Source organism: Mycteria americana, chromosome 12 (genome assembly GCF_035582795.1).
Source record: "Mycteria americana isolate JAX WOST 10 ecotype Jacksonville Zoo and Gardens chromosome 12, USCA_MyAme_1.0, whole genome shotgun sequence".
NCBI classification, from domain to species: Eukaryota; Metazoa; Chordata; class Aves; order Ciconiiformes; family Ciconiidae; genus Mycteria; species Mycteria americana.
The window spans coordinates 17775006-17802269 of record NC_134376.1 but is presented as its reverse complement, the minus strand read 5'-3'; the positions used below and the strand labels follow the sequence as shown (position 1 = coordinate 17802269).

The window sequence follows — 27264 nt, the reverse complement described above, 5'->3', positions numbered from 1 at the left end:
GCACCGGCACCGGCACCAGGAACAGGCCGCGGCCTGGGCCTCGCCCGCCCTCTGCGCATGCGCAGCGCAGCCCCGCCAGCTAGCGGCGAGACCTCCGGGGCGGCGCGGCCGCCAGGGGGCGCTGTGCCCTGGAGAGGGGGCGCTCCGTCCCGCGCTGCCGCCACCTCTGTGGCAGCTGCGACCTTCGCTCCCTGACCCCGTGACCGCCGGGGGCGGAAGCGGCGGCGGGGACATGGTGAGAGGGGACGGGGGAGGCGGCGGGGCCGGGACGAGGGGACAAGACCCGGGGATGGAGGGACAGGGCCCGGGAAGCGGGGACAGGGCCCGGGGAGGCGGAGGACCGGGCTGGGCAGGGCCCGGGGACGGAGGGACGGGGCCCGGGGAGGCGGAGGGTGATGCTGAGCAGGGCCCGGGGGCACGGCAGGGCCCGGGGAGGTGCGAGGAAGCTGGTTCTGGGGGCCAGGGCCTGTGGAGAGGGGCCAGGGCCGGGGCTGGGCAGGGCCACGGTGTGACAGGAGCCAGGGAGGGGCAGGGCCGGGCCTCGGGGGGACGGGGCCGGGCCGGGGAGAGGTGACAGGGTGGAGGGACAGGGCCCGGGGCGGCTGTGACAGCAGGGTGTCCCCGCAGGCCAAGTACCTGGCGCAGATCATCCTGGTGGGGGCCCAGGTGGTCGGACGGGCCTTCATGCGGGCGCTGCGCCAGGAGTTCGCAGGTACGAGCCGAGCTGCCGGCCCTGGCGTGGGGGGCCGCTCCCTGTGCAGAGCGTGCCCACGGTGCTGGGCGCCACATGGCATCCCCACCCCTGCCCGGGGCACGGCCGCACCCCCCTCCCCATCCCCTTCCCCAGGGCACCCCGCTGCTCCCCGTCCCCCGGGGCTGCGCCCGGAGGGGACGCTTGCCAGGCTTGTCGCAGGGTGACAGTCAGCACCCGCATCCTGGCGCCGGCCTAATGGCGTTTCGGCTCGAGCCGGGCTCCCAGCAGCCCTCCCAGGCACCAGCTGGGACCCGGCACCGCTGCCAGGCCCTGAGACATCCCAGCAGCCCAGAAGGGCAGAGCGGGATGGTCCCCGGGACACGGCAGCCCCAGCGCTGCCCTGCCTGCCTCTGCCTGCCTGCAGCCTGCCTCGCTGTGGGCACCGACAGCAAACCAGTGCCCCCCCCCCCCCCCCCGTTTCCTGCTGCCTCCCCAGCACCGGGGACCTCGTCCGGGTGACCCCCGCGGGCTGGAGGCAGCGTGAGGAGGGCAGAGGGGTGAAACTGGGATCCGAGCACCTCGGAGCCCATGGGCTTTGCTGCCTGGCCCCCGCCGAGGCCCGGGGGGGCAGCGCTGGGGGGACTCACGCCCTCGGTGTCTCCGGGCAGCGAGCCGAGCGGCGGCAGATGCGCGAGGGCGCTCGGAGAGGCCCCAGTCCGCCGCTGCCTCCAGGATCATCGGCATCAGCCTGCAGGAAGCTCAGCAGATCCTCAACGTCTCAAACCTCAACCCAGAGGAGATCCAGAAGGTAGGGGCTCCCTCGGAGCCGGGGGGAGCCGGTGCTGGCAGGGCCCTGCCCTCCCCGTGGCTGCTGCCTGGCATGGGGGTGACGACTGGTCTCTGGAGGGAGTGTGGGTGCCGTCCTGGGCCCAGTTAATCCCAGTTTGAGGTTTCCCTGCCCCAGCTGGAGGAGCGTGCCGGCAGCTCGCGGGCATTAGCAGCCTGCCGGGCTCGGCCCCTGCGTTTGCCCAGCGGCGCTGCTCGGTGAAGAGGACGTGGGCTCCCCGGAGGTGCCCGACTGGGAGCGTGGGGACCGGCCAGGAGGTGGGGCAGAGCCAGCCACGTCCCCAGGATCACGCTTGTCCCCTCCAGCACCGCCGCAGGGAGCGGGAGGCTGCCGGGGTTCGGGGCCGGGGAGGGCGGAGGAGATGAGATGAATCTGACGGGGAACTTCTCTTCGGCAGAACTACGACCACTTGTTCAAGGTGAACGACAAGTCGGTGGGAGGCTCCTTCTACCTGCAGTCCAAGGTGAGCAAAGGGATGAGAGGAGGGGGGCTGCGCTGGCCCCCAGCCCTGCCCTCCGCACCCCCCCGCCTGGGATTCGGGAGAGAGCAGAGCCTGAGCGTGGCTGCGGGTGAGGCAGGGCGGGGAGGGGGACGGCCCCGCCCCTCTGTGCCACCCTGTCACCGTGTCCCGCAGGTGGTGAGAGCCAAGGAGCGGCTGGACGAGGAGCTCCGCATCCAGGCCAGGGACAAGAAGGAGAAGGAGTGGAAAGCCGAGACGTGACTCCTGCCGCCCCCACGCCCCGTGTCCCTCACCCTTAACTTATAGATAGCCAATAAATACCATGTCCTCCAGCGCCTGGCCTGCCTGCTCTGCGCCCCGGGGAGGGAGAGGGGACTTGCCCGCCTCCGCCCGCCGACCCTGAGGGGATCAGCCCCTGCGAGGGGCTGGCGGGGCTGGGTTTTGCCCTGGGGAGGAGGAGGAGGAGGGAGGCGGCTGGGGAAGAAGGGGTGTCCCCGGGGCACCGAGGGCTGCCAGGGCTCAAATGGCACCCGGGGAGGCTGCGGGAGCTATTTTCGTGGTGGGTTCGGGTGCTCTTGGCCTGAGTGCACGGATACCTCTGGCTCCGTACCACGGGAACGCCGGGAGCACCGTTACCTTTCTCCCACTGCGGGTGGGCAGCCGGGACGGCTGCTGGGTCGGGGCGAGGGGCCGTGGGGGACACACGCTGAGCTGTCCCCACCTGCTGAGCTGTCCCCACCTGCGGCTCATCCCGCAGAACCCGGCAGGGCTTCACCGGCACCAAGGCTGCCCGCTGGGGAGCGTGGGGACCCGCCGGGGGGGCAGGCAGAGCCAGCCGTGCCCCCCAGATCGCACCCATGGCCTCCAGCACCCCTCCGTCCCCTGGCTTTGTCCCCACCTCGGGCTCACCGTGGCCCTCGCCACCATTGCGGACTGAAACAGGAACTTACTTCAACTTCACTTTATTGTTTTCTTAATAAACTTCCTCTCCCCTGGAGGAATATAGTGTTATAGTCGTTAGCTTATCTCTTACTTCTGCAGTCCTTAAACGCTATGCTAACAGCGATGGAGCCCAACAGGAGGAAAATAAAAACAACCCAGAAACTACGATAGAAAGGCACTTGGAGACCGTTAAAATACTGATGTCCTGGAATGTGCAACAACAAACCGACAAAGGAGCGAGGAGACGTACACCGTACACCGGCCGGGGCGGCCTGGTCGATGGCCCGTGGCCGTGCTGGGGCTGTGGCAGCGCCAAGCGGCCGCCGTGCCCGGCCCCAGGAGGGTGAGGGCAGGGAGACCGGCTCCCCGCGGGGCACGCGTGGCCGGGGGCTCCTTCCAGCAGGGAGCGGGCAGGATGGGGGAGACACACACACACCCCCCCCCGCCCCCCAGAAAGCGGTGGGCGGGGGTCCTGCCCGGCAGCGGGAGGTACGCGGGACCCCCGTGGGTGCCGGGGGAGGCTCCGGGCTCTGCCCGCCCCTGGCCCCGGGGGGGTGGGGGGGGCTCGTCGGGGAACCTTGGGGGGGCCAGGGTCCCGGGGAGCCGGTGCCCCGTCAGCCGGTGCCAACGTGCCGCCGGCAGCAGCCCTGCCGGCGCTGGAGCCCTGCGCGCTGCCCGCTGCCCCCACGCGTGGGCGGCACACGGTCAGCTAAGAACGGAGCTGCAGAGGGCGGCTCTGCCCCGGCGCGGAGCCGGCGCGGCGAGCGGCACACGGGGCCGTGTGCCTTGTCACGGGGAAGGGCCGGGGAGGCGGCGGGGCACGAGGGCGGCCGCGGAGCGGGAGGGACGCGAGTGGGCGCCGGGCCGGCGTGCGCCCAGCCGGCTGGGCCCGGCACGGCAGGGACCGCGCCGAAGTGCCGCGGCCGCGGCTCGGGGCGGGGGAGCGGTGGGTCCCCGAGCTGCCGCCCCGCCGTCCCCACGGCGGGGGCCGGGGCTCTGTGTGTGTGTGTGGGGGGGGGGGGGTCCGCACCGGCACCGGCGGTGCCGAGGCCCCGGGCAGGGAGACGCCGAGTCGGCGGCAGCGGCCGAGCCCCGCTGCGGCCCCGTCAGAGCAGGGGCCGGTCGAGAAATAAATAGCGGCGTCTCCGGCTGCCCGGCGGGGGCCGGGGGGGGGAGCAGGGCCCCCCGCACCCCCCGCGCCCCCCGCGCCCCCCGGGCCGGGGCTGCAGCCGGCTCCGGCCGCCGCGGGATTATTGCTTTTCTCAGAAGAGTCCCTTCTTCTTTCGTGACGGTTACAAGCGCGAGCGAGGCCCCGCCGGGGCCGGGGGTCTGCGGGGGGGGCGGGAGGGGGGGGAAGGGGCTGAACCCCCTCTGCCCCCCCCTCCCCCCCCCGCCCCGGGGAGCGGGATCTGCCCGCCGGGCCGGCGGCCCCGGGCATCGTCGGGCCCCTCAATTCACGGCGGCGGGTTTGAGCAGCAGCGAGCCGGGCGGGAGGAGCACCCAGCCCGGCGGCAGCGCCTCGGGGCCGCCCCCCGCGCCCACGCCGGCCGAGAGGTCGAGCACGGCCCCGGGCGGCAGCGCCGGGCCCTCGGGGGGGGCCCGCGGCCGCCCCGGCTCCGTCCGTTCGCCCCTCTCCTTGCGGCCCTCCGGCCCCTTGCCCGCCTTGGGCGGCCGCCCCTCGGCCCCGCCGCCCTTCTCGCCCTCGGCCTTGGCCCCGCCGGCCAGCAGCGACATGACGGGCAGCCCCAGCCCCGCCGCGAAGGGCGAGGGCAGCAGCGGGCTCTTGGCCAAGTTCAGGGGGCCGCCGTTGAGGGGCAAGACGGGGCCCGGCAGGGCGGGCAGGGTGCCGGCAGCCCCGCAGCCCAAGGCGCTGAGGTCGAGCGGTGCCGGGGCCAAGGGGATGGGCAGCGCCGGCAGCCCCGGGGGAGCGAAGAGGGCGGCGGGGTTGGGGATCACGAGCTGCGCCCCGTTAACGTAGGGCACCTCCGCCGAACCCAGGGGCGTTTTGGGAGGCGGGTGGACCTTGAGCATCTCCGGGTGCTCGGGGGAGACGAAATGGCCGTGGGCCTTGATGTGCTTGCGGAGGGAGCTGGGGTCAGTGTAGCGCTTGTGGCAGCCCGGCATCTTGCAGGAGTAGGGCTTCTCCACGTAGTGGGTGCGGGTGTGCTTGAAGCGGTCGCTGGAGTTGGAGTAACGCTTGTTGCAGCCTTCGTAGGGGCAGATGTAGGGCTTCTCGCCTGCAGGATGGCACAGCGCCGGGTCTGCCGGGGGCACGGCCAGCCCTGCCAGGTCCCCTGTGTCGTCGTCCCCCCCCCGAGCCCCCCCCGCTCCCCCGGGCGAGCGCGGTGGCCGGCGCTGACCTGTGTGCGAGCGGTTGTGGATTTTCAGGTTCTCCAGGCGGGAGAAGCTCTTGTTGCAGGTGGGGCAGCGATGCGGCTTCTCGTTGGTGTGCGTCCGGATGTGGATCAGCATCTTGTACCTGCCAGGGTTGGGGGGACATCATGGGGGATGGCCCCAGCCCCCAGGGCGTCTTCTTGTCCCCGTGCCCTGGCTATGGCGTGTGGGGACAGGGACATCCAGGCCAGCGCAGTCATCCAGCCCCCCGGGACCTCGCACCCCGCACCGGAGGGCTGGGTGGATGGAGACCTCCCCCTGCACAGCCCCCAGTGCTGGGCTCCTGTCTCCCCACAGCGACCCAGAGCAGCCCCCCAGGGACCCCAGATCCCCCCCCCGGTGCCCAGAGCCCCTCCTGCCCACCTGGCGTTGAAGCCCCTGCCGTGGCGGGCGCAGCCCTCCCAGTGGCAGCAGTACCCCGCGTCCTTCTCGGGTTTGACGTGGAAGTCGTTGACGTGGTCCACCAGGTCTTGCAGGAGGTCAAAGAACTGGTTGCACTGTGGGCAGGAGGCTGGGGGTGAGGGGGCCTGGTGGGGTGGGCGCAGGCCGAGACCCCCACCAGGGCCAGCCCCTGCCCCTCACCCCCCCTCAGCTCCTACCCGTACCCCGTGCGCAGCAGCACGATCATCTGGGGAGATGGAAATGGCCTTTTGCACCCCACCCCCCCCCAGCCCCGTATCACTCCCCCAGCATCCCTGCATGGCCCCCAGCTCCCCATCACCCCCCCCTCCAGCCCCACATTGGCCCCCGCAAGCCCCATAGAGCTCTGCCATGGCCTTCCAGCCCCACATCCTCTCCCCAGCCCCAAAATGCCCCTGCGTGGCCCCCCCACTCCCACGTCCGTCCGTCCGTCCCCATCCTCGCAATGCCCCTGGGTGGTCACTCCCCCTCCCCAGCCCCACATCAAATCCCCAGCCCCCCGACGTGGCCCCCCCCAGCTCCCCATCACCCCCCCCAGCCCTCAGCTGTCCCCACTTGCCCCCCCAAGCCCCACAGAGCTCTGCCATGGCCTTCCAGCCCCACGTCCTCTCCCCAGCCCCCAAATGCCTCTATGTGCCCCCCCCCCCCGCCATCCTCACAATTCCCCTGCATGGTCTCCCAGCCCCCTATCGCCACCCCCAGCCCCATAAAGCATCTGCACAGACACCCCCCCCAGCCCCATAACCCCTCCCTCTCACCCCACAGCCCCTTAACCCCCCCACCCACCACCGCACGGCTCCCCCAGCCCCCCGTTGCCCCCCCATCCCTCCCCGCTGACCTTGGACCAGCGGCAAACGAGCTGCTTGGGCAGGGGCAGCTCGGGGGGGAGACGCTTCTCCTTGGTGGGGGGCAGGAAGGCGGCGGGGGGCAGGTGCAGGGCCCCCCCCGCCCCCAGCGGCAGGAAGAACTGGAAGGAGCTGGGGAGGCCGTCGATGTAGCGCAGGGACTGGAAATCCTGAAGCAGAGCCCGGTGGGGGGGGGCGGTGGGGGACGGGGCCGAGCCGGATGGAGACCCCCCAGAGACCCCAGCCCCCCCCCCCCCCATCGCCCCCCAGAGACCCCCCCAGGGGCCGCCCCGGGGATGCCACTGGGATCGGGGGGCATGGGGGGGGGGGCAGGCAGGACGTTGACCCCGGGGCGTGTGTACACACTGCGAGGGGGGGGCTGCGTCACCGGCAGCACCGGGCACGCTGCCGAGGTCGGGAGCACCATCCCGGGCACAGTCCCCACGGCCGGGGACACCTCGGGGGGGACACACGGCCGTACTTACGTGGGGGGCGAGGGGGCCGGGCAGGTCCCCGCTGCCCTGGCGCTCGGGGGAGAGCGAGGCGCTGCCGGCCGGGGACTCCCCGCCGGAGCGGGGCGAGAGGCTGAGGTCCACCACCGGCACGGCAGCGAAGCGCCCGTCCCGCGGCTCCGCCAGCCTGGAGTGCGCCAGGAGGCCGGGGGACAGCGAGGCCGGCCCGGCCCGGCGCCCCCCCTGCCCCCCGCCCCGGCCATCCCCGGCCGGCGGGGCGTCCGGGCGCTGGGGGCCGCGGGGCCGGGGGCCGGGGGGACCCCGCTTCTCCCGGGCGGCTCGCAGCTTGGAGATGCTCAGCTTGAGGTCCAGCGGCTCCTCCAGCGAATGCATGGTGGCAGGGCGGGCGCTGCGGGGGACACGCGGGGGTCACCGCGGGGACGGGGGGACGGGGGGGGGGGGGGCACCGGTGCCCCCCGACGCGCCACCCCCGCCCAGCCCCGTGGCGATGCCCGCCTCCGCTCCGGCCCGGAGGCCGCGCGGGTGCCGGTGGCCGCAGAGCTGGCGGGGCGACCGTGCCGTCCCTTCCGGCCGCCCCGCGGTGGCCCCCTCCCGCGGCGGGCAAAGGGCAGGGCACGGCACCGGGCCCCCCCACCCCCCACCGGTCCCCACAGCCCCTCGGTGTCCCCAGCGTGTCCTCTCCATGTCGCCAGCCCCCAGGGCCGGCACAGCCCCTTGGCCGATTACCAAACCTCGCCAGGGATTGCCAAATCCCCCGGGCACCCGTGGCCCCGGAGCTGCGGTGTCCCCCGTTCTGCCCACCCCACCCCCCCCGGTCCGTCCGTCCGTCTGTCCGTCCCCGCGGGCCTGCCCCAGTGAGGCCTTTCCCAGCGGCAGAGGAGGGCGGTGGCAGCCACCAGCCCGGCGGTGACCCGGGCGGCCCAGCCTGCTGGCCCCAGCCCCGGAGGCGGCAGAGCTTCCTCCCCCGCCGGGGCCCCTTCCCCGCCGGCCAACGCCGCTGCCTGCCGGGGCCGGGCAGGGGCTGCCTGCCGCACGGCACGGCCCGGCACGGCCCGGCACGGCGCGGTATGGCACGGCACGGCACAGCATGGCACAGCAGGGCTGCCGCCTGCAAGCACCCCCCACTTCCCAGGACGTGGTGGGGGACCCTGCCCCCCCGTGCCACTGTCCGCAGGGTGACAGCTCCGCAGTGCCAGGCCACCCCGCGTCCCCACCCCTGTCCCGCCGCCCAAAACTGCCACCCCCGTGGCTCGGCCGCCGCACATCCGGCAGCCGGCTGAGAACAGGCAGCTCGGTGCAGCAGTGAGCGCCCGGACCCGACCCGTGCCAGCGCCGATGCTGTCCCCGGCCGTGCCCCCCCCCCCCCCCCCCCCGGCCACCCGCGTCGCCCGGGGCAGGGTGGAGGCGGCCGAGGGGCACGGCGCACCCAGCACACGTGGCAGCGGGGCCCCCCCATCCCCACCCCACCCCGCCCCGGGGGGCCCGGCCCCCGCCCTGCCCCGCCGGCAGGGCCCCCCTGCGCTGGCGGGGGTCCAGCCCGGCTCAGACGCTGAGGAATGCGGAGGAGCCGCGGGGGGCGTGGGGCCTGGCCGGCGGGGCGGGGGACCCCCCGCCTGCACCCCCCGGCAGCAGCGGTGCCCCCGTCCTGGCCGTGGGGCTGGCCCCGTGGGGGGGGTCCCTGTCCCAAGCTCCCGTGGCCGGAGGAGCTGCCCCATAGCAGGCTCCCCTGCCCTGCAGAGGGGACGTCTCCCTGAGCCCCCCGTGGCCATGGGGGCCTGCCCCATAGCGGGGTCCCTCCTCTCCAGTGGGGGGCTCTGCCTGAGCCTCCACCTCCTCCCGTTGCTGTGGGGCCTGCCCCATAGCAGGGTCCCATTCCTTGTGGCAGAGCCGCCCTCCTGAGCCTCCACAGCCATGGGGCCTGCCCCATAGCGGGGTCCCTCCTCTCCAGTGGGGGGCTCTGCCTGAGCCTCCACCTCCTCCCATTGCTGTGGGGCCTGCCCCATAGCAGGGTCCCATTCCTTGTGGCAGAGCTGCCCTCCTGAGCCCCCACAGCCATGGGGCCTGCCCCACAGCAGGGTCCCCACCCTCCAGAGGGTCCTCACCCTGCGCCCCACAGCAGGGCCTGCCCCGTAGGGGGTCCCTGCCCCAAGCCCCCCATGGTTCTCGGGCTCCAGCCACCCCCACACCCCCCCCCCCGCGTGCCCCACAGCCTGCTGGCACAGCTCGAGGACCAGACGGACAGACGGGGGGCAGGACCCCACAGCTGGGATGTCGGAGCGGGACCCCCAGCCGCCGAAGTGGAACACAGCCCTGGCAGCCCCCCCAGACTCCCCGGAGACGGGGGGGGGGGGGGTCCCGCAGGGGGGGGCCGGGCAAGGCATCGGGGCTGGTTCCCCCCGTGGGGGCCCTGTCCCCAGGGACGGAGCTCGGGGGGTCCCGGGGCGGGCGGTGCCGGGCAGGGGGCCACGGCCGGCCCCGGGCAGGGTGGGTGGGAAGGGGCCCCCAGCCGCTGACGCCACGGCTCCCGGCGCGGCCGCGGGCGGGCGGGCAGCTGCCAAACCGCGCGGCCCCGCCGGCGCTCCCGGGAGCCAGCCCCGCTCCGGGCCGGGGCGCCGCAGGGGCCCCGCCGGGATGGGCCGGGGCCGGGGCCGGGGCCGGGCCGGGCCGAGCCCCGCGGTGGCTTGGCCGGCTGCCCCGGCCGCCCCAGCACCTGCGGCCCCCGCGCGAGGCCCCTGCCCGCTCCCCCCGGGCCTCCCCCGCCGCGCCAGGCGCTGCCAGCCCGGCCCCGGCCCAGCTTCCCCTCGGCCGCCCAGCGAGCCCCCCCCCCCCCCCGTCGCACCAGTTCAAACCAGTCCAGCGCAGCGCCGGGCCCAGGGGCTTCCCAGTCTGGGCTGGGGCCAGCCAGACTCCTCAGCCAGGCTGGGGTCCCCCGGGGTCCGCCAGCCCGCGGCCCCCCCCCCCCGCCCCCCCCGCCGCCCGGCCAGCCGGCACGGCTGGGGGACCCGGCGTGACCCCGGTGCAGGCGGCAGGCAGCCAGCCCTCCGGGCCACCCCGCTGCTGGCATGGCCAGGGGGTCCCCCCCCCCGGCTGCGGCACAAAACCCGCCAGGACGAGCGCGGGCGCGGGGCGGGCACGGGGCAGAGACTTCCCGGCGGCGCGGTGCGCCGGGGGACGGCGGCGGCGAGGGATGCCAGCACCGGGCCTGCGCCGCCCCGGAGCGGACGGTGACCCGGGGCCTGGCGAGCCGGGAGCGGTGCCCGCGCTGCGGGCAGGGCTCGGCCCCCCCCCCCCCCCCGCCCGCCGCGGCGACACGGCTCTGCCCGCCCTCGGCAGGGCTGGCACTGCCGGCAGGGTCGGGCGGCCCGGGAGCCCCCCGCGCCGGGGCGGTGTGGGTGGGGTTTGCGGGAGCTGGCCCCGCCGCCCGGGTCTGCGCCGCTGCCCGGGTCACCGTCCCCACGGCCGCTGGCGGGACACGGGCACCGCGGGACCCGCCGCCCCATCGCATCCCGCTGCGGGCGGCAGCGGCAGTGCCGCTCCGCACCGGAGCCCGCTCGTGCCCGCTGGGCCGGGGAGCCACATCCTGCTGGCGGCTCCAGCTTGTCACCGTCCCCCGGCGCCCGCCACCCCGCACCGCCCAGGCTGATGGCAGCCCCCGAAGGCGTCCCCCAGGAGCGGGCCGCGGCTCTGTCCCCCGGTCCCCGAGCCGAGGCCGGTGCCGTGGTTCCCCCCTTCCCGGGCACGTGGCGGCCGTGGCGACCCCGGCGGGGGGCTGGGACCAGCCCGCTCCCCGCGGAGCAGCCCCACGGCGGTGCCACCGGCATCGCACGCCCCTGCCGCCTCCGCTCGGGGACGCGGCCGGAGCGCACGGGGACAGGAGCGGGGCTGGTCCCCGGTCCCCCGGCGGATCAGACCCTGGGGCTCGGCAGCTGCGCGGGCCCGGGTCGGGGGGACACAGGCACCCCGGGCTGCGGGGACGTGGTCACGGCAGGGTGACACAAAGGCACAGGGAAGGGGAGGTGGCCACTTGCAGAGGGGTTTCTCCACGCAAGGCAGGGGATGAGCCCCTGCAGCAGTGCTCGGGGACACTGGGGACAATTTGTGGCAGCCCTTGGCCCCCGCTGATGGTGCCTCAGGGAGGGGCTCACCCCAGCCAGGCCCCCAAGCCCCCCCCCCCGCCCCCCGTGCCGGCGCAGCCTGGGCTCGGCCACCCCACGCCTCGGCCCCGCTGATGGGGACCGGGGGGGACCGGCGGCTGACGGGCGGCGGCAGCGCCGGCGTGGGGCCGGGACGGGGCTGCCCTGCGGCCCCCGGCCAAAGCCGCCCCTTCGCCCTCCCGAAACGGTGGGGACACCGGTGGGTCCCCGGGGGTGGCCGTGCCCGCGCAGAGCCACCGAGCACGTCCCCGCCGCAGCCCCCGCCCCGCGGCCAAGGTCAGGACACCCGGCCCAGGTGCGGGGGGACAGCGGCTGAGGGCCACCCCCCCCCCCCCCGCCGGCACCCGGTGGGCAGCGGGGGGGGGGCCCCCGCTCCGCACACCCCGTGTTCCCGCGGGGAGCCCCGCGCTCCCGCCGCGACCGCCCTCACCCCCTCCCGTGCCCCGGGCCCCGGGGCTGCAGCGGGGCCACGTCCCCGTCCCCCCCGCCAACCGCCCCCCCACGGCGGGGGGGGGGGGGGGGGGCTGCAGGTGCCCGGCGAGGGATCCCCCCCGCAGCCCCGCACCCCCCCGGGGCAGGGTCCCGGCGCTCCCCCCGGGGCGGGGAAGGGGCTTCCCGGGAGGGTGTGTCCCCCCCCGGTGGCGGCAGCATCCTCCCCCCCACCCCCCCTCCGCGGGCGCGGCGGCGCGACAAAGCGCCGGGGCCCGGTGCGCGATCGTACCTGCGGCGGGGGCTCAGCGCCGGCGGCGGGCGGGGAGCGGGGCGGGGAGCGGGGCTTGGCGGAGCGGGCCCCCCCGCTGCCGGGCCGCCGGGCCGCTCCGCCACATCTGCAGGGGCTGGGGGCGGGGGCGGCGGCGGGGCTCTGCCCCCCCTCCCCGGTCCCCCGGGCGGCGGCGGCGGAGGGCGGCGGCGGGGCGGGGGCTCTGCCCGCCGTGATTTATGGCCGCCCCGCACCGACCGGCCCGGCCCCGGCTGCGGGCGGGAGCTGGGCGGGGGCCCGGCCCGGCCCCTCCCCGCCGCGGGGGGCACCGGGGGGCACGGCGGGGGGGGGGGGGAGCCCCGCCCCGTGGGGGGGACACGCACGGACACGCGGGGACACCCCCCCCCCGCGCGCAAGGTCACCCCGGCGCTGCGGCAGAGCCGAGCCCCCCCCCCCCCCCGGGTGTGTCCGTGTCCCCCCCGGGGACGTGGCGGGGCGGGGGACGGACCCCCGGCGGCGGCGGCGGCGCGGGGAGCGGGGGGCGGCGCCCACCGGAGCGGCCTCTCCCCCCGCCCCGCACCGGGGACGGCGGCGGGGGGGGGAGGGGGGTCACAGTGGGGGGAGGGGGATCCCCCTCCCCGCAGGAGCGGCGCCGCCCGCCCGCCGCGTGACGTCACAGAGCGCGGCTGGCGTCACGGCTGGCGGGGGCCTCCGCATGACGTCACCCCCGGGGGGGTTGTCCCGGGGCGCCGGGGCCGCGGCTCCTTCCGGCGGCAGGATGTGGCGGGGCCGGCCCGGATGCTGCAGCCCTCACCGGGGGGGGAACTCCCTCCCCGGGGCCCGCGGGTGGGGGGGACGCTGGCCCACGCGGGTGGCCGGGGCCACGCCCCACCCGTGGGGATTTTGCGGGGGGAGGGGCGCAGCTGCTGTGTCCCCAAGAGCCCCGCCACGAAAGGGGGGGGACACGAGTGGGGGGGCGGCACTGCCCCACGCGGTTGGCCGAAGTCACACCCTCACGCGTGGGGGTTTTTTTGGGGGGCGGTGAGCGGCTATGTCCCCGACACTCCCGCCACAAAACGGGGGGACACGCGGGGGGGGAAGCACTCTCTCACGCGGGTGGCCGAAGCCACACCCCACCCGTGGTATTTTTGCGGGGGGTGGGGGGGACGCAGCTGCTGTGTCCCCAACCGTCCTGCCACAAAAGTGGGGGACACACACGGGGGGGGGCAGCACCGTGCCACGCGGGTGGCTGAAATCACACCCCACCCATGGTTTTTTTGCGGGGGGGAGCTGCTGTGCCCCCAGCAGTGACCTCCTCCTCCTCCTCCTCCTCCTCCTCCTCCCCTGGGCCGGCGGCTGCGGAGCAGCTGCCACCACGTTTTCATCCTTTATTCCCTTTTTTGAATTTTTTTCCCCCAAAATGGGGGGGGGGGTGTGTGTGTGAACCCCGACGTCTCTGCCCCCCCCAAAATGGAAATGGGCTAGAAGTGCATCTTGGGGGGTGCGTGCGGGGGGGGCTCCCATGCCACCCACGGCAGTGGTGGCCCCAGTGGGGACGGGGACGTGCAGCGGTGACAGGGTGGCTCGGTGTCCCCAGCCTCGCTTCCCTTCGGGTCACCGGTGCCCCTTCACCGGGCGCCAACGCCAGCCCGCTCCCCCATCCCAAAGTCCTCCCAGATGGGGGGCACGGGCCCCCCACCCCAGGGCCCCCCTGTCCCCGGCCGCGCGCAGGCAGGAGGCGGCAGGGACAGCCGCCAGCACGGGTCTGGGGACCCCTGCGGCTGCTCGGCAGCGCTGGGGGGGGCTCCGGGGGTGGCGGGGAGCCGTGGAGGGTGATGGCGGGTGGCGGGGGGCCCACGGCGGAGGGCGGGGGTCCCTTCGTGCCCCCCGGCTCCGGACCACGGCCGAGTGCCCGCGCCGAGCGATGCCGGGGCCTGGCCGGATCCGTGCCGGAGCGCTGCCCGCCAGCCCCTGGCCACCGGCCAGCCTGGGGAGACACGGCGGGGGGGACACGGGTGTCCCCGCGCCGTGGGGGGACGCCCCAGCCCCCGGCGGCGAGGCCTCCCGCGGAGGGATGGGCAGGGGGCCCGGCGGGACGGGGACAGGCAGGGACCAGGCAGAACCTGTCCTGCCAGCTCCGGAGCGGGGCTGGGCCGGGGGAACTGGGGGGGGGGGGGGGAGCCCACCCCGCGCTGCAGGGCCGGATCCTGCCCGCCCGGGGGGCCGGGCCGGCCCCGGGACACCCCCTGCACCCTCGGTGGCTCCCCATGGCCCCGCTCCGGTGGCCCCGGCCCCACGCAGGCTGCGGGGGGGGAGAGGGGGGCTTTGGGCAGGGGGGAGCGGGGATCGCCCGGCCTCCCGCAGGGCCCGGGGGGTCCCCGAGGTCCCGCGTGGCTCCTGCCAGCCCCCAGAGCCCCCTGCCAGTCCTGAGCCCCCCTGCCAGCCCCCATGGCCCCTGCCAGGCACGTCACCCCCGTCACCCCCAGACCCCTGAGCCCCATGGCAGCCCCAAGGCTGCTGTCACTCCCCCCCCCCGGCCCCTGCCCCCTGAGCCCCCCCCGCAGCAGGGGGACGGGCTGTGGCCCACCCCGGGGCAGAGGAGGGGGCGCAGCGCCCCGGGGCCGGGGGGAGCCGGGGCTGTGGGCAGTGCTGGGGCCAGGGGGAGAGTGGCTGGGCAGGGTGCCAGGGCCAGGCGGGGATGGGATGGGATGGGATGGGACGGGACAGAATACGGATAGGGCAGGATGGAATGGGATGAGGCAGGATGGAATGGGACAGGATGGGATGGGGATAGGATGGGCAAGATGGGGATGGGACAGGACAGGACAGGACAGGACGGGATGGGATGGGACAGGATGGTACAGGGATAGGACAGGGCAGGATGGGATAGTGTAGGGGTAGGACAGGATGGGGACAGGGCAGGATGAGGTGGGACAGGATCGGATAAGGTTGGACAGGATGGAACAGGATGGGATGGGGACAGGATGGGATGGGATGGATGAGATGGGATGGATGGGATGGGATGGGGATAAGACAGGTCAGGATGGGGACAGGACAGGATGGGAGAGGATGGGATGGGACAGGATCAGATGAGGTTGGACAGGATGGAACGGGATGGTGTGGGGACACGACAGAATGGGATAGGATGGGATGGGGATGGGATAGGATGGGATGGGGACAAGACAGGTCAGGATGGGATAGGACAGGATAGGAACGGTGTGGGATGGGATGGGATGGGGATAGGGCAGCATGGGATGGGATGGGATGGGATGGAACAGGATCAGATGAGGTTGGACAGGATGGAATGGGATGGTGTGGGGACACAAAAGGATGGGATAGGATGGGATGGGGACACGACAGGTCAGGATGGGATAGGGACAGGACAGGATGGGATGGGATGGGATGGGATGGGATGGGATGGAACAGGATCAGATGAGGTTGGCCAGGATGGAATGGGATGGCATGGGCACACGACAGGATGGGATAGGATGGGATGGGGACAGGATAGGATGGGATAGGAACCAGACAGGTCAGGATAGGATAGGACGGGGTAGGAACAGGATGGGACGGGATAGGATAGGATGGGATGGGATGGGATGGGATGGGATGGGGACAAGGCAGGTCAGGATAGGACGGCATGGGATAGGATAGGACAGTATGAGATGGGATAGGATGGGACGGGGCTAGGGCAGGATGGGATGAGGTGGGATGGGATTGGGTATAGGATGTTATGGGGACAGGCCCGGTTGGGGTAGGACAGGATGGGATGGGGACAGGGCAGGATGGGATGGGATGAGGTAGGATGCGATGGGGACAAGACAGGTTGGGATGGGAGAGGGTAGGATAGGATAGGGCACGGGGCTAGGGCAGGATGGGATGTGACGGGATGCGGCGGGTATGGGATGGGACGGGGACCGGACAGGACGGGACAGGGTAGGGCAGGTCGGGACGGGGACGGGACAGGTCGGGACGGGGTGGGACGGGGCAGGACGGGGCAGAAGAGCCCCCGCAGGCCCGCGCGGGGGGTGGTGCCGGGGATCGCTCCCTCCCCCGGCCCCCTTCCCCCTCCCCGCGCCGTCCTTTGTTTACATGGGCCGGTGGCTGGCGGAGGCGGCGCCGCCGGGGGCGGGCGGGCGGGCGGGCGGGGGGAGGCGGCGGCGGGCGGGCGGGAGCCGCCGCGCTCGCACCAGCTGTTTCCCGCCTTGAGCCGCAGGCAGAGGCCGCCGGAGCACGGAGCCGGAGCCGGAGCCGGAGCTGGAGCCGGAGCCGGGGCCGGAGCCGGGCCCGGCCGCCCCCCGCGCCGCCCCGGCATGGAGTACTTCATGGTGCCGGCCCAGAAGGTGCCCTCCCTGCAGCACTTCAGGAAATCCGAGAAGGAGGTCATCGGCGGGCTCTGCAGGTGGGGCGCGGGGCGGCGGGGGGGCCCCGGCCGCGGGAGGGGGCACGCCGAAGGGCCGCGGAGGGGGGGGGGGGGGGGGGCGGCGGCTCGGGGCGGGGGCCCGGGGGCAGCGCGGCGCGGCCGCCGCAGCCCCACCGCCCGCACGTGGTCCCGGCCGCGCACATGGGGCCGGGCGGCCGCGCGTGGCCGGGCGGGGAGAGGCGCCGCCCGCCCCCCCGCCGCCCCGCTCCCCCGCGGGGGCGTGGGTGGGATTTTGGAGGAGGGGGTGTTTAGCGGAGGGGGGGGGGTCCGCGGGGCGTGCGTGGGGGGGGGTGTGTGTTTACTGCCGGGCCTGGCCGTGACTCTGCAGCCCTCCCGGAGGAGGCGGGTCGCGGCCGGGGCTGCCGGGACATGTAGTGCGGGGAGGCGGCGGCACAAAGCCCGGGGACGCGGTGGGGGGGGGGGGCGGTGGGGGGGCGCGGCGGATCGGGGCACCCCCCCCGCCGGCCGGGGATGGGGCTGGAGCCGCGGGGCTGCTCCGAGCCGGCGGGGCCTGGCGGGGAGGCGGCGGGCGGGCGGGCCCCCGCCACGCGTGGGGGGCGGCACAGGCCCCTCGGGGCCACGCGGGGCGGCCCTCGGCGCTCCGGGGCCCGCGGGGCGGCACGGGATCCCCGCTCCGCGCCCTGCCCCGCCGTGGGGCGGGCCTGAGCGGCCGGGCCCTGCCGCGCGTGGGGGACGGCCCGGGCCCCGAGGCGCCCCGTGGGGCGGCCCAGGCCCGTGGAGCCCCCGTGGGACAGTCCCTCGCGGCCCGGCCCCGCTGCGGGGCAGCCCTCGGCAGCCAGGACCCACTACACGTGTGGGGCGGCCCAGGCCGGCCGCGGCCCTGCGGGGCAGTCCCGGCCCCTCCAGGCCCAGCCCCGCTGTGGGGCAGTCCTGCCCCAGCCCCCGCGCTCCCCCCGGGGGGCAGCCCTGCCCCGCGGGGCCCCGTGGCCCTGCCCCACCTCCCCGCTGCCCCGCAGGCTCAGCTGGAGTGGGGGGCTGCGTCCCAGTGATGCTCGGGGGGGTGCCCACACCTGAGGCCCCCGGGGGGTGCAGCTGTGGGGCAGGGACCCGGGGCGGTGGGGCGGCTTCGCGGGGGTCCCCCACGTTAGTCGCTGCGGGTGGCTGTGGCCCGGCGCGGGCCCGTGGCCCGGGTGGGAGGGCAACCGCCTGGGGCAGGGAAATGCGGCCATCCTGCCCAGGGCTGGGGGGCTGTGCGGCCCCACACCCGCCCCCGGCGTGGGGCAGAGCTCTGGGGGGGTCTCGCTGCCTTCCCACCGCCCCGAGCTCCGGGACGCCCTGCCTGGAGCTCTAGGAGCTCGGGGACGCCCTGCCTGCGAGCTCGGGGACGCCCTGCCTGCGAGCTCCAGGAGCTGGGGACGCCCTGCCTGCGAGCTCGAGGATGCCCTGCCTGCGAGCTCGGGGTGCCGGGGGACACCCTGCCTGTGAACTTGGGTGTACTCTGCTTGCAAGCTCCTCCGAGCTCGAGCTCGGAAACAGCCCGCCTGCAAGCTTAGCGAGCCTGGGGATGCCCTTTGTGCAAGCCTGGGGATGCCCTGCCTTCGAGCGTGGGGATACCCTGTGTGCAAGTGGGGGGATGCTCTGGTTGCGAGCTCGGGGACACCCTGCCTGCGACCTCAAGGAGCTTGGGGCAGCCTGCCTGCGAGCTTGGGCGCACGCTGCCTGCGCGGCCATGCCTCCCCTGCCCACGGGCGCAAACCGCAGCACTAGTTGTGGGCAGCGGCGGACGCAAGTGGGCAGAGTGGGACATCCGCCGTGGGCCTGCCGAGCCCCTGGCCTCCTCGCCAGGCAGAAGCAGCGCGGCAGCAGCGGCCGGCTCCGACACCCCCGGGGGTTTGTTTCCCTCGAGGTCCGGGCGAGCGTGACGTCCCCGCTGGGCTGTGCCAGGGGCTGCCACGCCACCGGGGCGGGAAGGACCAAACTCTACTCGCCCGACCCAAATCCCGCAGCACCGGCACCGGCCTGGGGACGCCCTGGGGGCTTCTCTCCTGTGCCAGGGCTCCGGTGGGTGCCACCCACTCCCCTGCCTCTGTCCTGCCCCATCCCTGGCGGTGCTGGGCCACGCCGGCTTCTGAATCCTTGTGTTTTTTTCCCCCTTTCCGTATTTTGCTGTCACTTCTCAGGTCTCTTCCCAGGAAGAGCAGCTGGGGCAGGTTGCGGGAGGTCTGCCGGCGAGGAAGCAGGCTCTTCCTCCTTCCCCGGTATTTAAGAAACCGCTTCCGCGCTGCCCAGTCCTGGGCCTCTCCGTCCCATTCCCCTTGCGTGGCCGTGGCTGGTGGTCCGACATCCCAGAGCGGTGCTCCGGCCACCTCGCCAGCCCCACCAGGCATCACTACAGGGGGACGGGGCACAGACCCTGCCCATACAAAGGGACGACGTCCCCAAGACCTGCCGGGGTTTGGTGTGTTTTGGGGACAAGTTTGGGGCTGTTTTTCGGCAGGAGCAGGGAGGCAGGTGATGCCCACCGCAGAATGGGAGCCCTGTGCCACGATCCCACCGCAGGCAGCTTTTGGTCCACGTGGCAGACGGCTGCTCCCCACGAGTGGGGCAGACCCCCAGGCACCCATCCAGCTCCGCACCCCTCGGGACACCCACTGGGAGCTGCACGGGAGGGATGCAGTGCAGCAGGGGCTCGGCACCCAGTGCCAGCCTGCACTGGGACGCTGCCTCGGTGGCTGGGGACAAACATCTTCCCGGCCCCGTGGGCTGAGCTGGGATCCTTCGCCGTCCCCTTGGCATGAGCTGGGATCCTTCCCCATCCCTCTGGGCTGAGCTGGGATCCTTCGCCATCCCTCTGGGCTGAGCTGGGATCCTCGCCGTCCCTCTGGGCTGAGCTGGGATCCTTCGCCGTCCCCGTGGGCTGAGCTGGGATCCTTTCCCCGTCCCCGTGCATCTCGGGGGAGCTGCGGTGTGTTCCCCAGTTGCGACAGGCAATGGGTGGCCTGGGAGCCTCCGGGCGCTGCCTGGGCGCAGGGCGGTGCTGCGAGCAGGGCTTGGCTTTGCCGCTTGGACCCCTGGGCTCCCAAACCTCCATGGTCCCTCCGTGGCCTCATCGGGACGGCAGGAGGGCAGGGAGGGCAGGATGCTGGGCTTTACTTTCCAGCCCGGTGTTGGCAAGGCGCTGGGTGGGACGGTCCCGTCTCCCAGTCCCGGAGCCGCTGGGCACCTGGGTGGGAGGCTGAAGCCCGTCTTATCTCGCCTCGCGCCGGCAGCCCGGCCCTCGTGTTTAGTCTTCGGTGCCTCGCAGCATCCCCGGCGCCGGCAGCCTGACTTGCAGCCAGCGGGTGCACCTTGGAGAGAGCCGCCGCTGGCAGCAGCGGGGAGGCGAAATGGCCGGCGGCGTGGCAGGGGCTGCCGGTCGCGTCGGTTTGGTGTAATGGCCAGCTATTGCCCCGGTGCTCGGCTTATTAATTGCCGGTTCTGGCCGCTGCGCGGTGGGCTCGCCATCCCCGTGATCGAAAACCCTTGCCAAGGTTCAGTCGCCCCGCTCCCTGGACTGTCTCAGGGAAGAAGCGGGGTGTGGGGGCAGAAGCTGGACCCCCACAGCGGTGGGCTTTGCTCGGGGAGCCGGTGCCCCGGACCCCCAGGTGTCGGCCTTGGCCAGCCGGAGCCCTTCCCGCTGCCGTCCCCACTTGCTGCCGGCGGCGTCGCCGGCTCTGCGAGGCGTTTCCCGGCCCATCTGTGGGGCGAGGGCGCGGGGGGCGAGGAGGCGGCAGCAGGAAGCAGGCAGGAGCTGCGGCTTGGGGTGGGACGGGGGCTTCTCTGCTGGGAGCTGTCATCTGGAAGCCATCAGCGGGGCGGGAGGGAGGGAGCCGCCTTCCCGGGGCCACACACGCCGGCCGGCCCCGCGGGGACACAGCCGGCCGGCCCGCGGCCTCCTTTGCCCACCCGGGGGTCCCCGCCGTGCCCTGCCCTCCCCTCGGCTCCCCTTGCCCAGGCTTGCCACCAGCGCTGGCGTTGGGCAGCCCGTGTCTGGGCCCGGCAGAGCCGGGGGGCTGCAGCGGGGCCACCGTTCGGTCGATGCATCCCCCAGAGCTTTGGCTACGGGGCTGGAGAAACCCACCCACCTGCTTTTGTGCTCGCCGGCGCCGCAGCCATCATCCCCTTCCGTGTTTCCCGTCCCTTTGGCGGCTTGGCATCGTCATTGCAAAGCGAGGCGGGACGCGGCGGGGGTGAGCTGGCGGCAGGGGTGCAGCCCCCTTCTCCCTAACCCCCTGCCTCCCTTGCAGCTTGGCTAACATCCCGTTGACTCCGGAGACCCAGCGGGACCAGGAGCGGCGGATACGCAGGGAAATCGCCAACAGCAACGAGAGACGACGGATGCAGAGCATCAATGCTGGCTTCCAGTCTTTGAAAACCCTCATCCCACACACGGACGGGGAGAAGCTCAGCAAGGTGAGCGGGACGTCACCGGGGCTGCGGCGATGCGGGACGCAGACGCCGGTCCCGCACGTGGAGGTTTTCGGCGTTGCTTGTCAGGCAGGACAGGGCCGTAAGAGTAATTGGGGGTATTTGCATATGTTAATTCAGCGATGGAGGTCTCTCCTGGGGAGGTTTCGTCGGTGGGAGTGGGTGTGCATCGCAAACCTGGTGTCCCAGAGCAGGCTGGGTGCGTGTGACGGCACCCCACGCCCCGGGAGCAGGGTGGCACGTGCCTGGGTGACGAGGTGGCCCCGCTGCAGAGGGGAGTGGGGCGAGGAGGCGGCACTCGGCAGCCGGTCGGGTTCCTGAGTCGGGTCAACTGGAGGTTCCCCGTGGTGGAAATCCCAGGGGAGACCCGGGGGTGAAGCAGACCCTGGACGGAGATGCCGGGGCCGGGCAAGGAGCGGTGCTGCTGCCTCCCAGGCAGGGCGGGAGCTTGGCAGGAGGGGGCTCGGGGGGATGCCGGGGTCTCTCCTGCCTCAGCGTGTCCCTCCCGGCTCTCCCGCAGGCGGCCATCCTCCAGCAGACGGCCGAGTACATCTTCTCGCTGGAGCAGGAGAAGACTCGGCTACTGCAGCAGAACACCCAGCTCAAGCGGTTCATCCAGGTAGTGCCTGCCTGCGCGCCCCAGGGACGGGATGGGAGAGGATGGGACAGTCCCAGCTGGGGAGGGGACGTTGCTGCTGTTCCTTGGGGTCAGGGCAAGACCCTCTGCCCCAATAATCCGGGGAATCGGGATGTTTCGCCCCCTCCTGGCAGGGCAGGGGAGCCCCGTTCAACTCGGCAGCCCTTACCTGGCAGGGGGAGAAGGGCTGGGGTCCCATTTTCCATTTGGGGTATCGGGGTACGGCCCGGTGGCAGCTCTGGCTCTGAGGTGGCCCGGTTGAACCGCCCTGGGTGTCACAGCGTGAGAAGCGGGTTTGCGCAAGGCTGGGGAGGTGAGGGCCAGGAGGGTGGGCATGCACAGGGCGCAGGAGCCCGCCCGCCCCCAGGCCGCGCTGCCCCTATAGATGAAGGCATCGACCCCCCGTGCTGCCCTCGTCCCCAGGGAGCCCCTTCCCTGCAGGGGGCTGGGTTGGGGGGTGGCCAAGGGGGTGGCATCACCCGGACGTGCTCTGGATGGCGAGGAGAGCGTCAGGGCTGGTCCCCGTCCCCTGACACTGCATCCCCACGGCAGGAGTTCAGCGGCTCCTCCCCGAAACGGCGACGGGCAGAGGACAAAGACGAGGGCATCGGCTCGCCGGACATCTGGGAGGACGAGAAGGCGGAGGATCTGCGGCGGGAGATGATCGAGCTCCGGCAGCAGCTGGACAAGGAGCGCTCGGTCCGCATGATGCTGGAGGAGCAGGTGAGGCCACGCGGGGCCGGATCCGGCTGCGGCGCCGCCGCCGCCTGTGCCCACGGTGCTGGCCACGCGCGGGGCGGGCTCGCCCTCTAGCGGGCTGTGTCACGGCCGTGCCCGAGCCCCCTGGGGACGCCGGCGCTGCCGCGGCGTCACGGGCCGTCTGCTCTGGCCACCTCTGCTCCACGCTCGGCCGTGGGCTCCCTGGCTCCGCCGCGTCCACCCCGTGGGGACCCTGCCCGGCAGGGATCAGGGGGTGCCGTGCCGGGAGCAGGCCGGGCTCCCACTGACGTCGGGGCTCTCTCGGCCGGCAGGTTCGCTCCCTGGAGGCCCACATGTACCCCGAGAAGCTGAAGGTGATCGCTCAGCAAGTGCAGCTCCAGCAGCAGCAGGAACAGGTGAGGTTGCTGCACCAGGAGAAGCTAGAGCGCGAGCAGCAGATCCGAACCCAGGTGAGTGCGCGGACGCCGCCCCAGCCCACCCTGGCCGTAGCCCGCCCGGGGGGACGCCCCGGCGGCCTCCAGCCCCCTGAGCGGTGCAGCTGGGCGCACGGGCGTGAAATGCAGGGGGTCGGGGCGGTTCAGCGGTGTGCCTGGCACCTCCCGTCCCTTAGGGCTGGCTGGGACGGGCAGCGGTGTCCCGGCAAAGCTCTCGCCCTCGGGGAATTGGGAAGGGGTCGGCACACGGCCTCCCCAGCGCTCAGGGGGGCTGCACTCGCGGGCACCCCGTGTTTCGGGGGGGGACACTGGGGCTCGGACCACGCCGCGGTGGCTTCCAAGCGGCTCCATTCCCCGGCACAGAGGGCTTTGAATGGGGAAGGTCGCTTTCTGGCGGGCAGGGATTCAGCTTGGCACTAGCGAGCCCGCGGCTTTCCAAGGCTGTGTCAGAAGGCGCTGGATGCGGCCGCCCCCGACTCGCCCCCCTCGGTGCTGTGTCCCTCCCCGCGAGGCTGTCCCCGCCGGGCGTGGGTGGAGAGCAGCTCCCGCTCCCGTGAGCTGCGGTCCCGCTCCAGCTCCCACCAGGCACGTCGGGCAACGAACGGGCCGCGGGCGATGCCAGCAGTCACGACGGCACCGCCGCCAGCGGCTGACGCAGGTCACGCTCCCCGTGCCGGAGCGGGTGGTTGGCAGCGGCGTGGAGGCCAACCCCATCTCTGGGGCTTCGCCTCTCACTGGGTGACTCCCGCTGGGTTTTGGGGACCCCCGAACCGCTCCCTGCCACCGCCCAGGCTGGGAACGGGGAGCGGGCGAGCTGGCAGGCGGCGCTGCCGGGCAGACGTGGCAGGGCTGCGGGGACGCGGGGACGGGAGCCTTCAGCCTTTTCCCCCGGCACAGTCGGATTTGCCAACGGTGGGGGGAGCCTCGCGCCGGCCTGGTGCAGCGAGGAGCCGAGCGCGGTGCCGCACCCGGTCCTTGCTCGCTGCCGCCCTCAAGCTCAGCCCGGGGGCACGCCAGCCTGGGGAGCTTCAAAGGGAGGGAGAAAAACCAGCTTCCTCCCTCTTTTTTGGCTTCTGTGGAGCCGCGTCCCCGCAGGATCCCTGCCGGCCGCCTCCCGGGGAAGTTCAGCCTATTTTTAGGTGAACTCTCCTTAGTGTCCTGCTAGGGTGGATCTTCCCCTCCGCTGGTTGAATGAGGATCGCCGAGGGGTGCGGCGGGCTCCCAGCTCTGCAGGTCGGGGCGATGGGAGGGCTGGCACTCGCTTCTGCCAGCTTAAAAGCCCAAATCTTTCCCCTTTCGGGATATGGGGAGTCCTTCACGTTGTGCTCTGCCAAAGCTAAGGTGACGGCAGCTTTCAGCTGCTGTGCTCTCGCGTCCCTCCGGGATGGGTGAACCTGAGCAGCTGAGCTGCTGCTTCAGCTCTTACAGGCTCTCGAAGGTGTTTGGGCTTCAGGAGCAAGCGTGGTGCTCTCCCCGTGGCTGCCGTGCCCAGGTCCCTGCTGACCGGGGCGGGGGTTTTGCTTCTCTCCCCAGCTCCTGCCATCACACGCTCCCCCAGCGCCCACCCACCACCCCACCGTGATCGTTCCAGCGCCGCCTCCCTCCCATCACGTCACCGTGGTCACCATGGGCCCGTCCTCGGTCATCAACACAGTCTCCACGTCCCGACAAAACCTGGACACCATCGTTCAGGTAAGGAGGGGGACCGAGGAGAACGGCGGCGGGGGGGGGGAGGGCTCTGGGGGGTCCCTGACTCCCCCTGGGTGCATCGGCGAGGGGGACACGATGTCCTGACGTCCGGTGGTTGCCCTCGGCAGGCGATCCAGCACATCGAGGGGACGCAGGAGAAGCAGCTGCAGGAAGAGGAGCAGAGACGCGCCGTCATCGTGACGCCTGCGCGCGCCTGCCCCGAGCCCTCTGCCTCCGACACCGCCTCCGACACCGAGGGCAACGACAGTGACTCCATGGACCAGAGCAAAGAAGAGCCCTCGGGGGACGGGGAACTGCCCTGACACCCCCCGGCCGGCAGCCGGGGAGGGGAGCCGGGGCGGGGGGGGGAAACGTCAGAGAATATGCTGAAATTTTTAAAAAATACAACGCGATTTGGGTCTCTTTTATGACCTTTTTCCAATACTGTAAAGCAGAGTGCTAGAAGCAGGCAAAGGTCACCCTTCAGCTCCCGGGGGGGCGGCTCGGGGGGGGGCGGGCGCTTGAGGGGGGCCACAACGGGACACGGGGGGCTTGGGGTGCAGTGGGATGGCGGCGGGGGGGCGTTAGGGGTGGGGGGGTCGCAGCCCCCCACCCTGTTTTATCAACCCCTCTGCCGACCCACGGGGAATCCTGCCAAGCCGGCAGCAGCCCCGGCGTTCCCGATGGCGTTCCATTGGGACCGGGCCTTTGGTTGGGATCTTAATTTGGTTTTTTTTCCTCCTCTTTTTGTGGTTTTTTTTTTTTTTTTTTTTAATTAAATGTTCGTTTTTGAGCAGGGCGAGATGCCAAGTGACACGGAAGCAAAGGCGGGACAGGGACCCCCGGCTTCGGGGTACAACCAGCCCCACCACTGCTCCCACACCCCGCGTGGGGCAGGGAAAACCCCTTTGGAGAGTAAAAAAAAAATCCCGGGATTACGCCCATCAGAGCAGAGGCAGGAGGGCCGGCATGTGCCACCCGCCCGGCATTTCCGACGCCTGCCTCCTCAGCATGGGGATGGCGGTTTGGGGGCCGATTTTACACCCCTATCCCCGTCTCCGTCCCCGTCCCTTCCCCGTCCCCGACACCCCATCCCGCTCCCATCCCTCCTTTAAGCACTTAATCCGGTTTGCGGGGTCCGTCGGCTCCGAAGAGCTTTTCTATTTTGTGATTGTGTCGCTTGGGTCTGTTGTGGCGGGTGGGGGGGTCCCCGTTTTGTGCGTCCCCCCCTCGCCCCTGCCGCCCCCCGCCCGGCTGTAGGGTTTTAGGCCAGTCGTGTGTAGAGCCTCGGTGGTATTTGGTAGGTTCCCCCCAGCCGCAGCTGTTTCTCTGTTCCTTTCCCTTTTTTTTTTTTTATTTTTTTTACGATTTTCAGGTCTTTGTGTTGATTGAGAAGCTATTCTATTTTGTTAAGAAAGTGGAAAAAAAAAAAAGAGGCTCGTGCCTTTGTAAAGAAACAAAATAAAGTTTGTACTTGGTTTTTTAGAAGCTCGGTCCCGGTGTTAACGTCTGTGGGGGGGACAGGGACGGGGCTGGATCCGGCCCCTGCGGGACACGGGGGACCCGGGGACTCTCGGGGGACCGGGGACTTGCAGGGTGGCAGGGGAGCGCTGCCTGCATTGGGAACCGCAGGCAGGGAGCGGGCAGGAGGCACAGGCAGAAGGATGCTGGCCCCGGCGAGGTTTCCCGCTGAGCGGCCGGGCTATATTTAAAATCTCAGCGCTGCCCGCACGTGCTATGAGTGCGTCGGGGCTCAGCTCGCCACTGAGATGGGGGGTCTGGGACTGGTTTTAGTGAGGCCGCTCGGCCCTGGCGGGGCCGGGGTCAGGCTTTGTGTCCCCCCACCCGGGGGATGGCACCTGCGGTGCCCCAGGAGGGGGGGTGCCCCATGGCTTGGGGAGGGGGCACCCGTCTCTCCCCATGGGCTTCCTGGCTTTCCTCATGGCTCTGTCAGGGTGGGGGCACCCATCTCTCTCCATGGCTTTTTAGGGGGGGCACCCATCTTTTCCCATGGGGCACCCCCCTCTCCGTGGGGCACCCACCTCTCGCCTCCCCCCATGGCCGTGGGTCTCCCACTGGCCCTCCTGAGGGTCAGTGCCCAGCTGAGGGCCAGCTCCCGCCGGCTCCCCTGCCATCGCTGCCTCCCCGCCGCCCCCCGTCTCGGGGCTGGGGGCTCCCCCTGCTCCCACGCTTGCGGGGGGAGCCAGGCTGGGGGGGGGGGGCTATTTTTTTCTCCCAGTTTGGCCCCTTCCCCAAGAAAAAGCTGGGTCCCGGCTCCCCAGAGCGGCTCCTCCAGTGCTGAGGACGCGCCCCCTGCCACGGCCAGGCTTTGGGGACAGCGCTGGGTGGCCATCCTCCGCAAGCGAGGGTGACAGGAGCTGGCAACCCTGTGCCTCTGGCTACCACCGTCCCCTGTGCCATGCTGCTGGCGTGGTGCTGGTGACACTGGGGACACCACCAGCGGGAAGGGGACGTGTCCCCTTGCCTGTGGGGTGTGTGACATAACCGGGGTTGGTGTCCCGTGGTGGCTCAAGGGTGCCCCAAATCAGCGCAGGATGAGGTGCCCAGGGCCACCCACCTTTGGGGACAGATGGGGGACGCCACGGTGCCGTGATGCTCGGCTCTTCCTCCTCCATTAAATCCTGCTCCTGCCAAAAAGGGGCTGCCGGGGGCTGGGAACAGCCCCGAGGGGCTGCAGGAGCTCGGGGGCACCCGCCCCGTGCCAGCGGGATGTCGTGACGGGGACGGTGACCCCGCATGGGCAGTGCCACCCCAGGGACCCCACGCCAGGAGGTGTCCCATGCCATCCCCTCTCTGACACCAGCCTTCCCGGTGCCGCAGCGCTGCCATCGAGCCCCATCCCCGGGGCCCCCCAGGAGCAGGCGAGTGGCGGTGGCAGCATCTGTGCTGGCTGTGCCGGCAGCTGCCTGCCTGCCTGCCCTACCCCGCGCCCGCCGCCGCCGTATAAATAGAGGCAGCGAGCGGCAGGGAGCTCCTGGCAGCCACC

General features: G+C 72.7%; 3 protein-coding genes across 4 annotated transcripts; 2 read left to right on the top strand and 1 right to left on the bottom strand.

Annotated features, from left to right (window-relative positions):
• The first annotated feature begins 4 nt into the window (after positions 1–4).
• On the top strand, positions 5–2334 carry PAM16 (presequence translocase associated motor 16). The gene is made up of 5 exons (XM_075515664.1): positions 5–235; positions 628–712; positions 1363–1502; positions 1939–2004; positions 2176–2334. Exons 1-5 carry the CDS (start codon positions 233–235, stop codon positions 2260–2262), a joined length of 381 nt encoding a protein of 126 aa, XP_075371779.1. The 5' UTR covers positions 5–232; the 3' UTR covers positions 2263–2334.
• Positions 2335–3869: 1535 nt separating this feature from the next.
• On the bottom strand, positions 3870–12301 carry GLIS2 (GLIS family zinc finger 2). The gene is made up of 6 exons (XM_075515116.1): positions 11951–12301; positions 7088–7463; positions 6596–6772; positions 5701–5834; positions 5304–5422; positions 3870–5180 (listed from the first exon to the last, which is right to left on the bottom strand). Exons 2-6 carry the CDS (start codon positions 7445–7447, stop codon positions 4393–4395), a joined length of 1578 nt encoding a protein of 525 aa, XP_075371231.1. The 5' UTR covers positions 7448–7463; positions 11951–12301; the 3' UTR covers positions 3870–4392.
• A 3788-nt stretch (positions 12302–16089) lies between these two features.
• Positions 16090–24779, top strand: TFAP4 (transcription factor AP-4). Of its 2 annotated transcripts, none has more exons than XM_075515148.1 (7): positions 16090–16328; positions 20597–20762; positions 21298–21396; positions 21967–22137; positions 22446–22529; positions 24102–24260; positions 24386–24779. In XM_075515148.1, exons 1-7 carry the CDS (start codon positions 16240–16242, stop codon positions 24578–24580), a joined length of 963 nt encoding a protein of 320 aa, XP_075371263.1. In that variant the 5' UTR covers positions 16090–16239; the 3' UTR covers positions 24581–24779. The 2 variants fall into 2 exon arrangements, with proteins under 2 accessions (XP_075371263.1, XP_075371262.1); XM_075515147.1 differs by having other exon boundaries at positions 16093–16328; positions 22446–22583; positions 24386–24778.
• Positions 24780–27264: the final 2485 nt, after the last annotated feature.